The following is a 16,236-nucleotide window of genomic DNA, read 5'->3' on the forward strand; positions in this document are numbered from 1 at the left end:
TGAAACACATTAGAGAGATTTATAGCCAGTTAATTGGCTGTCTCTTTCCCACTTACCCTTTTATGTGCAAACGTGCATTTTGTTGTTCTACATAATACAGCATTCACAAAAGATAATTTAGGAGCTTTTGTATAAATTACATGGAAGATGAAAAGGTAATTCCTAAACTTAACAACAAAAAAACCCCAGTTATTTCCTGAGCCTTATATTTAGGAAAAAAAAAAGGAACTTCTAACATACGGTAATTAAGTACCTAAGTGAGATTAATTAACATAGGTAGGAAAGGCCAGCTGAAGTCATTACATATTCTTACTTTCAGACTGTAGTTGAGAATTTGTGCACGCTCTGGAATAAATTGATTTGCCCTCACAATGCCCCCACGTGGTTTGTGCCCGTGTAATTATATTCTATACTTTTCTGTTCTTTTATTGTAACACATTTATACATTTAAAGTTCCTTGAACATTCTAAGCTTTTAGTATTTTTATGGGTGCTCAATTAACAGTAGTGATGATGATATTGATGATGGTAAGGATGAGGATGAGGATGATGATGGAAGGAGCCTGGGACAGAGAAGGGAGCAGTGACCTGGGGGCCACTGGAGGGCGCTCGTGGGAGGCCAGACCAGCCTCTCCCAGGAGAGACGGAGCTGGGAGACCTGGGGCTGCTCCGGAGGCGCGGTCACTGAGCGTGAATCCAGCGCATCGGTCCACCCTGGGCAGCAGGGAGTCTGTCATCCTTGTGCCAGAAACGCTCCCCCTGGGGGTTTCCTGGGGAAACCGAGTCCACGAGACTTCTACACCCACAGTAAGAGGTGACCTTTCCATTCAAGGAAAGCCGCGCTGCATAAACGTAATGGGACACCTGTGATTGCCTCCTTCAGAGCACTCACACGTAAGAAATGATGTAGAAGCAGCCACAGAAAGGAATGTTGCCTCCACACGTATCTTGAGCCGTTTGAGGTGAACAAAAGTTCTGGCAGTCACCTCCCCCTACTCCCCTTAGCGTGTGTCGCTAACACTGCGGCACTTAGAGTTGGAGGTTTTTCCTTTGAAGTTCCTGGCTTCACCAAATGGCACAAGATTGATACATATCCCTTACAGAATGAAAATAGCAAGAGAACTATTGTCGGTTTATAGATACGTGTGTACACATGCGGTGATTTAAGTTTATTGTACTGCTACAAGTCAGGTTGAACAAGGCAGTGTCTCTGTTGCTTATTTTTGTGATGAATCGATCAGTTGTGTTTCTGTATTAGAGTTTGCCCGATCTCTAGTTTGTCAGTCTTCTGTAAGCCCCGGTGACCATGTATTTGTGTTAGAAGACATTGCTTAAGAATCGGCCCACCCCCCTTTTTAATCTTCCTTCTTAGGGACAACCAGGACCACCAGGGCCCCAGGGTCCTATTGGACCACCAGGACCTCCAGGACCCATTGGGATTCCAGGAGACAAAGGGATGAGAGGGGACAGCGGCCCTCCTGGAGCGGCAGGTGAAAGAGGAGATAAGGTAAACCTCTTCTTGAGGGAAAGGTTCCTAGTAACCTCCCACCAGCGCTACCATGCCAGTTTGTTTTTATAATCCCAGCAGTACCTACTTGCTTGTTACAATAAGTTAAGTCTAAACTCTTGGTCAGGAATCAGCCCTCCTTCCCTTACTTACTCCTTTCCAGAGGAGCATGTCTTTCCAGATCTCTTCTGTGCACGTAGATGCATGACTGTGGCTGGGGGAAGAGTGGTACCCTTTCATGGTTCCTCAAAAAACTGAAATGATATTATGTGTTATCATGCTGGGCCTGTCTTTCTCTCTCTCTCTCCCAAGAAGAAGCTCCCCGAGGACGGAAGGAAGGACTCCTCTTCCGGAGGGAGGTCCTCCGTCCTTAGGGCTTCCTCCTTTGTCTTTCTTTCTCCGGCTTCATCTCTCCTCTTTCTTCTTCTCTTCTTCCTTCCTTCTTCTTCCTTCTTCTGCTTCTCTCCTTCTTCCTTCATCTTATCTCTCTCTCTCTCCCCCCCCTTCCCTCCTCCCTCCCCTCCCTCCCTTCCTCTCTTCCTTCCTTCCTTCTCAACCATGTGACTTAAATGTCATTCCATATCCACCTGTGTAGACTGAACTTATTCCTCTAAAAACACCATATAACATGCTGTAGAATGGATAAAAGTATGGTTTCTTCGTTGGTGAGAACTGGAGGCCCCGCCCAAGCTTTGTGAGGAGAAGCGTGGGAAAACAACCCTGGGCATCGCCTGTGTTCACATTTAAGAACTGGTTTGTCTGTGACAGATGTTTCTGAGAAGTTGAATTCCCAGCTTACAGCGTGTTGAATGTTTTCACTGAATCGACACTGCTACGTTGGCTTCCTCAGTCCAAAAAAAGTTCAGCAGGTTGATTCTTAAATGTTGGCACTGGGGCTCTTGTAAAAAACGGATAACAATGGCTGCTGAGGGTTTTTGTTTTTTAAAGAAATGAGCATTAATTACTTCTGTTTTCAAGTAAATCAGTTTGTTAGTCTAATAGCTTAGCAACTTTTATACATTTGTTTTATTGTCTGGAATTTTAGGGTCCAACTGGTGTTCCTGGATTTTCAGGTTTGGATGGCATCCCTGTAAGTATCCCTGCATTTTCTCCACTTTTTTTAAAGAAGGAAGAAACATTCCTCAAAACCCTTATATAGATATATAAATTAATATATATATATAAAATTCTTTATTTTCTCATGTCAGGGAATAAAAAGACTGCTTGTATTTCAGTTTTGTAGAGTAAGTCCTATACCGAAATATATGCCTCAAATAGCAAGATTTTCCAATAGGCTAGAGAAAAACATTCCAAAATTTGAGCTAGACACACCCGTCAAGTAGGATGTTCTGGAAATAGATATATACTCGTAATGAAAGTTTTCACTTGCTGGTGAGTCCTGACTTGGGAAATGGGCTTCAGATTCTCATTTCTAATATGAAAACCAAATAAAAGAAGGAAGAGGTATTTGGGGAGCTTTACTATTCATCAGTCTTTCTAAGGATTTAAAGAAAGGTCTCCTCCCAAATCTCCCAGAATACTCCAAACTGAGTGAGTTTAAATGGGGAGCATATTAAAATTTTTTTTGTCAATTTCAGCTGTGTTGCATAGCTCTTATGGGGATGGGGAAGGAAGTCTCCCAAAATGAAGCAGCATGTAAATCACGATCGCCATAACCTGAGTACCCACATTGCATAACCTTTGTGTCATAGCATTCCTGCAAAACAAATGCTTCACTCTTCATTCTGTTTCCTGTAGGGGCATCCAGGGCCTCCCGGACCCAGAGGCAAACCTGGCTTGAATGGCTACAACGGATCAAGAGGTGATCCAGGGTTTCCGGGAGAAAGAGGAGCTCCTGGTCCCAGAGGCCCCCCAGTAAGGCACCCGTAGCTCATCCTCATGGGAATCTTAAGGGAAAGGCCCCACCGTGGGAACAGACTCCACGGGTAAAAGAAACACAGCTAGTACTGGTGTGTAGGGCAGGGTGGCTGGAGGGTGAGGACAGAGAGGAATACAGGACCTAGGACACTCAGGGCCTTGTGGACTATGGAAGGAGGCTGGATTCTTTCCAAGCCGTATGAAAGCTGTGGATGGTTTTAAGGAAGGAATCGAGATGACCCGATTGTGTACCATTAAGATGCCCCTGGCTGGTGTGATAGGGATCAGGGAGGCCTGTTAGCAAAGCGTATGCTGTTCATCATTCGGGGTTCACGGCAGACCCATAAGTAAATCCCTCTAGGTATTTCAAACAGAAGGGGACCTAATACAGGGCATTTGGCACTATTTTAATGGTGGGAGCAGTGGAACTCAGGGGCCACCATGGGGCTGCTGATTTCAAAGGTTTACACTTCCCTGAGATGGCCGGAAGTCAGGAAGCTGCTCTGTCGTCCCCACGTGGGGACGCCCACAAACACGCAAGTTTCTGCCTTTCTGCTTTCTGCTTGGCATTGTCTGCAGTACCAGAAACAGGATGTCTCCCTCACTCTGCCCTGCAGGTCGCCTAAGTGCCTCCCTGAGGTGGAACCTAATTCACAGCCAGCTGCAAAGAATTCTGGGAAGTGTTGCTCTTCACTTTCTAGTCCCCATAATGCAGTAGCTACACGGGAGGGGATTGGGATGGATGTCCAGACACAGTTGACAATATCTAGCACCTGAGAACACTTTACTGCTCTTAGGTGTTTTTTTGTCTTCAGAATTTTAGACTTTTGTTTGAACATAACTTCAGTTAGAAGCACCCTTTCCTCTACCCCTCACGTTCCCTTTCTCTCTTTTTTTCTAGTTTTCACATAAAGATTGGAGATGATTTGGCTTTCTTCCAAAACTGACTCTCTATGACTATGTTTCCACCCTTCCACTTCCCTGATTAAACATCGTTTCCCGAGTTTCCCTCTAAGAGATGTTCTCCCCCTCACCGTCAGGGTCATCTTGTTTGCCCGTGAGTTTTCCTTTTGCCCCAGACTCCGGTGGGATTGCTCTGAATGCAGAACTCAGAACGCATCTGCACACTCGCACCCTTCTTGGGCTGTGGAGTGAGAACAACAGCCAGCTTTCAGCACTCTGCTTCTCGGCCACCTTTGGTGTCCAAACCCGGCTCGGGTGCAGCTGGCTCAGTGCGCGTGTCTCCTAGAGCTCCAGGTGGGGCCCAGCCTCCTTCTCCCGAGTGCCTGTCAGTCCTCAGGAGAGCAGCGTGGGGTCCTGCCCGCGGGACTGAGGTTTGCCACAATGGTCCCTTGACAGAGCAGCTCTCTCTCTCTCTTGACTCGGACTCCCACGCCGGCAGTCCTCACTGGGCTCCGCAGCGTGAGACGTGAAATGATCGCGGGAGCTGAAACCGCACAGAGCAAGCTTACACACAAGGGAAAAAATTAGCACTGTCCCATGCCCTTTAAAATGTGTTGTTAAAGCCTCAAAGATGATTATCTGTAGTTATAAATACGTAGGGAAACTTAAAAAATAACCTAATGTTTAGTTCCCTGTGATTTAAAACGTTAGACACGTGGAGAATTAAAGTGATCGTTCTTTGTGAAAGCTTATCGCAAGTAGTGTGAACGGTGCTGGTCTTCCTGTCACGTGACTTGTGGCGTGAAGTGTGTTTTCCATGCTTTGGTGCATCGTCATGTTCTTTTCCGTGTTTGGGTCAGCATCCATGCTGTGGAAGATTTCTGAGAGTTTCCTGATGTGCCATTTTCTGTCTGCGTCACTTCCTCTGGCTCATCTTCATCCTTTTAGGCATAACCACGTCCCTCTTTCTAACGTCGGTCAGTTTGTCCTCACTCGTTCTTCTGGCTCAAGTGACAGCAGGGTGCACGCTCAGCTATTTCTTCTGTCCCTTCCCACGTTGTCATATTGTATCCCCTCACTTCATTTGCATCTTTGCTAATTCTCTCTCTTAGTGATTTGTCCTTATGCCATGTCATTGGGTGTATAACTGAAATAAGGGTCAGCACAACCCTACATGTTGCTGTTCGTGCGGGTGTGTGAACCAAGAGATGTGCCGTGACCGGGCGTTGTGGACTGTGAAAGGAGTAATGTGGTCGGTCAGTGACCATGCCTCCTACCTGTTACTTCTGAGTGACCTGTGGGCCCACAGAGAGCAGTGAAGTTCGAACTCTGTGCAGTTACTCAGTTAATGCACAGGGGTGACTGAAACTTGAACCATTTAGTAGGAGGACCTGTGCCATGTAACTAAACCGTGGGGCTGAAACGCAGGCACGTTGGAACCGTGCGAAGCAAGGGCTGCCTGCGCAGGCAACCTGATTTCTCCAGGAAACTGATGGTGGACGTGCCGTGAAGCCATCTGTAGGTCTCGCTGGAGACAAAGTCAGGCGCCCTTCCGACAGGGGTTAACGTTGGCATCTGCATGTCCTCTGTGGGAGCCCGAGTCATGAAAATGGCTAAAACTTTTATGGGGCAACTCAATATTACTCACATGGAAAATAAAATGCTGAAATAGGAATATGCTTTTCTCATCTTTTAAGTGGATATTTTTATTTTCAGGGTCTTCCTGGGGAAATTGGAGAAAAAGGAAATTCCGTGTTCGTTTTTGGTGCCATCAAAGGTATGCAGGTAAGCATTGTGGTCATGGCGGGTCTAAAATAATCTTTTCCAACACAGGTACACCCATGTAGGCAGCGCATGGACTGAGGATTCCTTCGGAAGGTCCCTGAGCACACTGGTGCTCATCGTCACCCGGACCCTCTGGGGACACCGTACTTCCCTTAGAGTGGGGTGGGGGCACTTGGCTTCAGCTGCTCTGCTGTAACATTCCCGAACCTCCCAGCTGATTTTGCAGAGTTGCGACTATACAGTTCTTTCAGGGTTTCTCAACCTTGGCCCTACAGCCATTCTGGGCCTGCTGGTCATTTGTGCAGGGGCTGACCTGTGAACTGCAGGATGTTAAACAGCACCTCTGGCCACTACCCGTTAGGAGCCAGTAGCGGCCCCCTCCCACACAGTATCTCAGACATCACCTAATGTCCTCTGGGAAGAAAGCTGTTCCCGGTTGAGAAGCACTTGCTTATTTGTAATTAAAATGTAATGTTAATACTTGTATCCCTGTGTAATAGAAGTCATCGCCAGTGAATGTGTAAATTATGGAGACCTTATAGCACTGTTCTTGGTAAATTAAGTACTTTTGTGTTTATAGCAAAGGATAATATACGGATATTTAGAAACACACTCTTGAATGACCACCTCATCTCTGTAATATGAGTAGCCAAGGACAAGCGGAAGGATAATAAATCAAGAGGAGAGACAGAGTACATTTTTAAGACGTGGTCAATTGTCATCAGGTAGAATATTCTACAACAATTAGGTAAGACTAGTTCTAGATAGCTTTCACTTGGCCCCGGGTTCCAAGCCACCCGGAGTGGGTGCACGTGAGTGACAATCCCTTTAGTGGGCTCCCACTGTTTGTTTGTGGCATCTGTACCTATTTATACTTGTTAGACAGCAAAGATGATGCTTTTGTTTATGGCTTAAACGGTCTATTAATGAACTTGGCATCAAAAGCAGGGCCACGTTAGGAACCGGCACGGCTGGTGCTTTATAAAGAAGGAACTGACCCCTGCTTCCTACTGTGACTTTAGCCCCATAACCTCTCTGAGCCTCAGTTTCCTTACTTGTAAAAGAAAATTAAAGTGATAGCTATCCTGTTTTCTTCTCAGCGCTGATGATCTGCTATAATAATTTATTGTGCAGTATATTGTAAACTGTAAATTGCTGTACATTTGTTATGGGGAGTATTTTTTATAATTGTGCAAGAGAGAACAGGTGAGGTGGAAGGGAAGGTAAATGTAGAGAATTCATCATCTTAAGGAGAAACAATGGTCTTGAGAGCTTATGTTCACTTTACACACATTTGGATGGTTATTATTTAAAAAATGAAAAATAGCAAGTGCTGGCAAGTGTGTGGTGAAATTAGAGCTGTGGTGCATTGCTGGTGAGAATGTATATGGTGTAGCAGGAAGATGGTATGGCAATGCTTCAAAAAAAAATGAAATGTCTAATTAATGTATAATCCAGGAATTCTACTTCTGGTATATATCCCAAAGAAGTGAAGGCAGAGACTAGAGAACAGGTATTCGCATACCCAAGTTCATAGCAGCACTGTCCACAATAGCCAAAAATGGGAGCAACCCAAGTGTCCCCTGAGGTGTGCATGGATGAACAGAATGTGGTTTGTCCACACAAGGGGATATCACTCAGTCTTTAAAAACGAGGGAATTCTGACACGTGTCACAACCTGGATGGACCCTGCGGTCCTTGTGCTGAGTGACATGAGCCGGTCACAGAGGGGCAGAGGTGTGATCCCATTTGTAAGAAGTTTCTAGAGTACGTAAATTCATAAAAACAAGAAAGGAGAATGGGTTTTGCCAGGGGCTTGGAGAGGGGGGGTGGGGAGTTCATTTTTAAGGGGTACAGTTCACACTGGGGAAGACGGAAAAGCTCCGGGGGTGGATGGGGGTGATGGTTGCACAACGGTGTGAATGTACTTAATGCCACAGACCTGCACACTTAGAAATAGTGAAAATGCAAACTTTTACCTCGTGCATATTTTACCATGTGTTATATTTTACATTTTCGAAAAAGAGCCTGTCTTCTAGAGAATGTTCGCCCTTTGACCTTTTCGAGGAGGCGAAGTCTCAGGGCAGAGTCACGGAGTGATAGATCCACACAGAGGAGGGTCGGTTGTGTTCCCACACAACAACCCCTTCTACATGTGCAGCCAGGGGGATGGAAGGAGCGGGGGGCCTGTGAAGGGAGACAGGGTTGGGGGACCAGACCCAGGACAATTAAACTGTGATGAGGCAGGACCATTGGGTTGAGGATTTAGAATAGCGTCAATTGAAACATGAAATCTCACCTTGATGCCACGTGCTCACGGCTCCAGCATCTTCCCCTGTTTCCGCTGATTAGCAGCAGAATCCGGGCCCAGGAATGGAGGCCCGGAAGCCCCCCACAGAGCCCTCCACACTCGTCTCTTCGACACTGGCAGGCTGAACAGCTGCTCGCTGGTCCGAACAACTCCTGTGCCTGTGTTCCTACTCTCACATCACGTGTGTTTCAGGAAGTGGTGCTGGCCTTCTAAAGCAATGTGTCATTATTGCAGGGTGACAGAGGGGACCCAGGACCTCCCGGCTTACCAGTAAGTCTGAGCAGGAACCTGCTTCTGTCTGATCCCAGATAGCCTACTGGTTTGTATCCCAGCAGGGTCATCTATAGCATTTGTGGGGCCTTCCCAGTGCAAAAAGAAAATGTGGGTCCCTTATTCACAATTAAGACAGTTAAGACAGGGACAGCAGAGCATTAAGTCAAGCAGGAAAGCCGGTGCGGCTACAGGGGTCGCACACCCACGAGGCCAGGCTGGGGTCTCAGCATGCACCTGGTGCCCTTTCCTCTTCCATCTCTTAAGAATCCTTCGGTGTTGCTCAGGAGCATGCAGTCACTTAATAGTTAGCAAGAGAAGTCTTCCCAGAAACTTAATACACGGGAGGGGGGGCAACGGTCAGTTTTAAGTTGTTTGTATGGAAAAATAATACCATGATTAATAGATAATAACACAAGAATAAACTCTGTGTTTCCCGTACTTACGACCGCAAAACTGCTTTCGCCCCACCCTGCATATCAAGCAGAAATGATTTTGCCTGCTGAATCCATCCTTGTGTGTTATATGTTATGGTTTGCCCCAGTTTCCTCTCCCTGGAATTGGTAACTCAATGATTAGATTACTCTTTCTAATTTACCAACGTTGACACGGTTAACACTCAGATCAATTTTGCCTCCTGGTGGTGAACCTATAATTTGCTCCGTAACTTCTGGCCGTGGACAAGTTGGTTTCCTTGCTGCTCCTGAAGCTCGGCTCTACGTAATCCTTCATGTCGCTGTCAAGTACGGATCCCCCCTCCTGGAGAGGGCAATTCCGCTGCACACTTGCAAATCCTTTGACCCGGGCAGGGTCAGTGGGAGGACAGGAGCCTCCCTCTGCAGCGGTGACCTGTACTCGAGAACCTGTGTGCAATTACACTGTAACTTCCACATTACGGAAAAGGGTTCATGGCTGAACCGTCTTGGTCTTGAACAAGGGACAGCATTTCCATTCACGTTGATCTGATCGTCAGAGCATGCTTAGAAATAGATGAAAGAGTATAAAGACATTCATATTTTCATATCAATTAAATTAATATTAATCTCTAAAAAGCATCCTGTTGCATAACAAAGTTATAACACATATAGAATTTAGGAGTAGCTAGTGACAAGTTTTTTAGTCCTCTACTCTTGCTATTATAAAATTTGTGCATAAGTAAGTAGATTGATCTCTGGTGCTTAACTTAAACCTAACGTGGGAGTTCGCCACACCTGCCGGGTGCTCTGGCCATGCTCCTAGCGCTGTGAGTATGCAACTCTTGCATACTCATGCAACTCATGAGTTGCAGCTCATGCAACTCTTGCTGTGAACACTGATTACGGTTTTGGGTAACAAATGAACGGAATCCTCTCATGTGTAGGGACCGAGGGGTGCTAGAGGACCGGCAGGCCCCGTGGGCTACCCAGGAGAGCCGGGGTTACCAGTAAGTACAGCTCCGCTCGTGTCCCTTTAAGATCCCAGGACTAACGTTTAAATAAAGCAAGAAAAGCAAAGTTTCCGTCTTGAGTCAGGCACAGGTGGGGTCTCAGAGAGCATCACCTGCAGAATCGGCTCACGGTTCTCTAGAAGCGTGGACCCCTCCCAGCATTGGGACAGGGGGGACAAGCAGCCCTACCCCACTATGATAGGGAGTGCATCATGGGTGTTTTAAAACTAAGGGTTTCCTGAAGAGGAGCCCGGGACAACCACCAAAGACACATTCTGGTTTTTGTGACTGATAATGTTATTTGTGTGTTTTTGCTGTTGATCTAGGGACCTCCGGGCCATCCTGGGAGTCCAGGTGTGAAGGTAGGCAGCCGCGGGTAAAATATGCCAGTCGAGCGCAGGTGCCGTGAGATAATGACCACTGATGTTGGTTAGGGTGGCGTCTTTCCTCTGACTGGACTTCCCAGAGCGTTTGATAAACAAACTCCAAGCAATTGCTTAAGCAGAAGCCCGGCTTGGAATTCTTTCTTTATATTCAAAAGCAATTAGATTAACTTATTTTTTCTTTTCCAGGGTAATCCTGGCGTGGGAGTAAAGGGGCAAATGGGAGACCCGGTAAGAACCCCCTTTGGCACGGAGGGGCGGACGATAAAGTATGTCCTGCCATGGTTGTGGGGGTGGTTCATTGTCTCAGCGCTGCCCGGCTTTATGGCTGAGGATTTTTCCTCTGCTGAACTATTATGGTACCACTACCCTTGACTGCAAAGTGACAGTTCTGGCCAAATTAGACACTAAATTCAAGTTAATTTATATGATGCCCTTCACCCTAAGCGAAAAGAGATTGAACAGTTTTGATAATACACTATATCTGGAGTAGCAATTGTAGTTACTGATTTGTTTGTCTTAACTTTATAATTGCCTCCAAATTCCAAACGGCACACATAAATAAAGATATGAATAACTGGAACCGAAGCCTTCAGCAACACACAAGCCCCACGCCCTCCCGCTCTCACACCTACAGTCCCTCCCTCCAAAACATGACCCTTAGCAAGGACAAGCCAATAGTGTTTCAAAAGGGCAGCTTTTCTGGAAAAAAACTGAATGTGTAAGAGCTGGTGAATAGTTCTTTCAACAACTGTGGGCGAATAGTTCGAAAACCATGGCATCCACTCTGGGCCAGGTTAGCAGTGGTTCTGGGTGGGCAGATTTAGCAAGACAGACCCCAACCCCTCTCTCACGGCGCCCCCGTGTGGTTGGGTAAGTTACGGGACAGCCACTGAACAGAAGGAAACATTGCCAAAAATACACCGAAGACTTTCTGATGTGGGGAGGTGCCCATGGTATAAGGATGAGCAGAAAGCACGGGTTACAAAAGTACAAGCTCAATTTTGTAAAAACGACAACAATAATGAAAAGACACTACAATATACACGTAGAGCCAATTTCTCACCCTCCACGGTTCTGACTCCCCACTGCTGGGAGGGGCTGCCCTGCACACTGTAGGATGGTTAGCTGCAGCCCTCGATGCCAGTAGCACCCCCTCCCCCACGAATGTGGGAACCCAAAATGCGACAAGGTCCTGCCAAATGTCCTTCGGGGAGGGGATGGCCAGTTGCCCCACCACCCCCTTGAGAACCAGGAACTTAGAGAAAATAGACTAAAACAATGTTTTTCAAACTTGGAAAGTCATGGACCCCTTGGACTGTGTTTGTCAAAGCCCCAGATGCCACACCCCGCCCAGTCTGAGACGCATTCCTTCATGGAGGGAGGCAAGGACAGCCAGCTCAGTGACCTTGGTGTCAACCTTGAAGGTGCAAGTATTTGGGTATGAGGTGACCCTTCAAATGATCCAAAATACGCCTATTTTAATTCTTTTGGATTCTCAGATGAATCAAGACATAATTTTGAAATTTTTATGTAGAACTCTCAGATGTTCAAGAACAGCCCTGTCCACCCCATTTTAAGAAATACTACCCTGGATGTTGTTACTGATTTTTTCTAGGTGACAGGATTATGGCTCATATAAATATTGTTCTTCATAATTTATCTTGGTTGTACTTTTGGCTAAAATGAATATATGATACTTTTATAAGATGGAAAAATAGTAACACGACCAATATTTTGAAGATGCTTCTTGCCAGTCAGCCTTTATGGGTTTTCTTCAGGCTTATTCCAACTACGAGAATAAGCACAGTCATCTCTACCAACACCTGTTACCCATTTACTCACACGTCGTTTGTGCATTTGCTCACTCGCACGTTCCTGCAGCAGCTCTCTGTAGAGCAGCTGCTACCCCAGGGCCATGTTAGGTGCTGCGGGACATCCACAATGACAAAACACCCAATGTCCCCAACTTGCAGGTTTTCAGCATTAGGTAGGGATGGAATCATTGGTTGTGTTTTTTCATTTAAACTTGAAACAGTACTCTTCTTCCACAAATCCCATTTATCGAAAACATGAATGGTTTTAATAATTCTGTACTTGGGCACTTTCTTCATCCCACTGAATGTAGTGGGTAGTAAGGACTTTATGTGCATTGTCTGTTCCATACAATAATGCTTTGAAGTAGGCAGTGTTGGAATCCCCGAATCGCAGAGCAGGAGAAGGAGGTGTGGAGGAATTTAGGAAATGAGGGCGGACAGATTCTGAGGAACTTGCCCAGAATGACACTGTCAGTACAGGCAGGTTTGCGAACCCACGTGGCCTGCTCTGCTGTCTGCTCTTTACTGTGGTGGGAGATCATTCTAGGTGTAGAATAATAGAAATATTCAGAAAACCACAAAATAATTATCTTCTAAGGAAGGGTGAGAATTTATGGTCACACTGTGGCACACCCAATGCAAGCAACATTTTTCCTCCAAGAAAATAAAATCTATAATGACATAAATAAAAAATTCCAGCTAACTATTTTATACAGAGTTTAAAAATGTTATTGAAAATACATTAGAAATGACCTAAACCTAACCACAGTGGAATGGCTTAATAAATGATAGTATATTCTTACTATGAATTATTATATAGGTACTAAAACTCAGGGATTTGAAGAACTTCTAGTATAGTAGGAAAAATGTGCAAAAATAGTATTCTAAAAGAAAAATATAAAATTATTAAAAAATTTAAAATTTAACTAAAATATAAAGTATATTGTATATCTCAAATTATGTTTTATGGTTTGTAAGGTATTATTGTGGTTATATATTTTAAATTGTGTTTAACATGTCATTTGATCACATATACATGCATGCACACATGTATAGTGTGCACACACATGTATATTTATACACGCACACATATATAATGCACACAAATACACACATCCACAGCACACTCACACCACAAAGAACTATACCAAAGTTTTAGTGGAGATTATCTCTGTATGGTAGGATTATGAAGCGCTTTTATTTTTTAAATTTACTTTAAGCCATGAGTGTGTATTACTTATGAAAAACAATGAATATTTAAAATTACATCATTTATTTGCCATGATTTTAATTTTAAATCCATGACACACAGAACTGTAAGCATGCCATCACAATATATGGATGAGAGTCTTCCTCATTTTAAATTTTATTTCAAAATAAAGTTCAGATGGAATTCCTATTATCTTGATTTTCTTTTTCAAGGGCGAGGTTGGCCAGCAAGGTTCTCCTGGACCGACCCTACTGATACAGCCACCGGATTCTAGTCTCTATAAAGGAGAGAAGGTAATTCCCAATCCCCACGCTACCTTGGTAAAGCCCGATACAATATCATAGCCCATGTTGCCTGGACACGCACGTGTGCTGGCCAGGCACTGGGCACCCACGCGTGTCACTGCATGAATCCCAAAGCAATCATCACAGGTGGGTTCTATTGTCAGCCCCATCGTACAGAGCTGAAAAGGAGGCTTGAACAGGTTACCATTGTTTTCACTGTGTTTAACACATCCCACTCTGGGCTGCTAAATTGTGCCCCGTTAATATTGACTTTGACCTGTGGGCTGGAAAGACGCCTGGAAGTCCACTTTTCCTTTGGATGTTACATCTGGGCTGGTGTTTTGATAACTGAAAGGGAAACTGATGCACAGAGCTGGGCATGCTATCGACTCCTGGCAATGATCAGCCCCTCGGTCAGCCTGCAGCGCTGATCTGATGGATGCCATGTACAGCTTCCGCGGATGATTTTCAGTCACTGGATTAAATTTCACTGATTGGCTCAAAATGAGACATTCCTCTCAGTGGCTGCATTCCCAGCATGCATCTGTGGCCCTGGCTCCTGGGTCATCCTCCACCTGTGCTCCACGACCCCACGGCATCACACCTCCCACACAGGACCAGCCTGAACAGTGTCCGGTTTATAAGTGCGCTTGGATCTGAGTTACTCATGAGCGACAGTTGCAGAGGAATCTCTTATTTTAAAAATTAGTCAAATGGGTGTTGAAAGAGGTAATTTCTGAAAGAGATGGAATTCAACATGTTCAATCATAAGAACAAGCCAGATCACAGTCACTCTGATTTTTAGGGTGTGAAAGGAATGCCGGGGATGATCGGACCTCCGGGACCTCCAGGATCCAAGGTAATTTACTGAAGTAGCTTTAGAAACTTGTATGATGCGCTATCTTGATTTTTAAAGAAACATTTTTATGTGGATTTTTATCATTGCTTTAAATGTTAATATAAGGTACTAGAATTCTTCACTATCTTACTATATAATCCTGTAGTACAGGGGTGTCAAACTCACTTTCACCAGGGGCCACATCAGCCTTGTGGTTGCCTTCAAAGGGCCGAACATAACTTTAGGACTGTGTAAATATAACTCTTCCTTAACTAGGGGCAAGGAGCTCGGCACTGCCGCCGGGTAGAAACAAGGTGGCAGGCCAGACAGAACAAGGGGGAGGGCCAGGTTCAGCCCATGGGCCTTGTGTTCGCCACCTGTGCTGTAGCAGTGTGTCTATTCTAAAGTGGTGTTTTCTCTAACTTGATGGCAACCTTTTTTATTTCTCATTTTGTTTTTGCATCCTCTATCACTGAAACATGGCTGTTCGAACCCCTGTAAATGTTCTCATCTCTTAAAGGGAGAACCTGGTGTCGGGGAAAAAGGAGAAAAGGGCATTCCTGGCTTCCCAGGCCCTCGGGTAAGGATGCTCCTGCCACCCTTACCTCGCTCCAGTGAGTCTGGAGGTGGTTCTCTCTCCCAGTGTGATGAAACTAGGTCGACATTCACGAGAGCTCAAAAGTGGGCTTATCTCAAATAGGAACAATATATTTTTTATTAAAACATTCTTTTAGAAATACATCTTTTTAAAAAGATTTTATTTATTTTTAGAGAGGGAAGAGAGGGAGAAAGAAACATCAATATGTGCGGTTGCTGGGGGCCGTGGCCTACAACCCAGGCATGTGCCCTGACTGGGAACTGAACCTGCGATGCCTGGTTTGCAGCCCGCGCTCAATCCACTGAGCTACGCCAGCCAGGGCAGGAACAATATATTTTTGACAATGAGAACTGTGTAAAAGCTCAGAGTCCCAGAACCCCCCTTCCCTGGACATCGTCCAGATAAAACAGGCAGTCAGAAGGCGGAAGAGTTGGAGGGGAGTGACAGGATGGTGGCGTTCCCCGCCTGGCTTGGTGTCCGTGTGAGAGCAGCTTGTGATTGTCCATTTGAGCCCATATGATAAGGAAGACACTGATGTGGGGGCTGGGAGTAGAAAAGCAGCGTGGAATCGGACCTCAGACATTGCCACCCAAGTCACTACCGTGATCCCCATTCACAGAGTGACTGTGGAGGCCAGGCCCCAGTGGGCATGGGCAGTGGGTTTGTCTGGCTCTAGATTCAGCACTGAGTGGGATGGCCTGGGAGTCCACAGTGGTTATTATCGCTGCTCACGCACAGGGCAACTGTTCCTCTCTAGGGAAGCTATATTGCAATGACTTCAAAGATATTTAGTCCATGCAAGCCTTAAGCTAAATATACTAAAATGGAATAATAATACCCATAAAGCCCTGGCTGGCATAGCTCAGTGGATTGAGTGTGGGCTGCGAACCAAAGTGTTGCAGGTTCAATTCCCAATCAGGTCACATACCTGGGTTGCAGGCCACAGCCCCCAGCAACTGCACGTTGATGTTTCTCTCTCTCTTTCTCCCTCCCTTCCCTCTCTAAAAATAAATAAAATCTTAAAACT

General features: G+C 45.5%; 1 protein-coding gene across 1 annotated transcript in view; it reads left to right on the forward strand.

Moving 5' to 3' along the window:
• The window catches only part of COL4A4 (collagen type IV alpha 4 chain), a 114,171-nt gene that overhangs the window by 30,713 nt on the left and 67,222 nt on the right, over positions 1-16,236 (forward strand). The window contains exons 5-15 of the mRNA XM_028509675.2: positions 1,372-1,506; positions 2,552-2,596; positions 3,265-3,381; positions 6,004-6,072; positions 8,618-8,653; positions 10,014-10,076; positions 10,406-10,441; positions 10,652-10,693; positions 13,702-13,782; positions 14,579-14,632; positions 15,132-15,191. Of these exons, the coding sequence (XP_028365476.2) occupies positions 1,372-1,506; positions 2,552-2,596; positions 3,265-3,381; positions 6,004-6,072; positions 8,618-8,653; positions 10,014-10,076; positions 10,406-10,441; positions 10,652-10,693; positions 13,702-13,782; positions 14,579-14,632; positions 15,132-15,191 (738 nt within the window). The remainder of the gene's footprint in view (positions 1-1,371; positions 1,507-2,551; positions 2,597-3,264; positions 3,382-6,003; positions 6,073-8,617; positions 8,654-10,013; positions 10,077-10,405; positions 10,442-10,651; positions 10,694-13,701; positions 13,783-14,578; positions 14,633-15,131; positions 15,192-16,236) is intronic.

This window comes from Phyllostomus discolor, chromosome 4, assembly GCF_004126475.2.
Source record: "Phyllostomus discolor isolate MPI-MPIP mPhyDis1 chromosome 4, mPhyDis1.pri.v3, whole genome shotgun sequence".
NCBI classification, from domain to species: Eukaryota; Metazoa; Chordata; class Mammalia; order Chiroptera; family Phyllostomidae; genus Phyllostomus; species Phyllostomus discolor.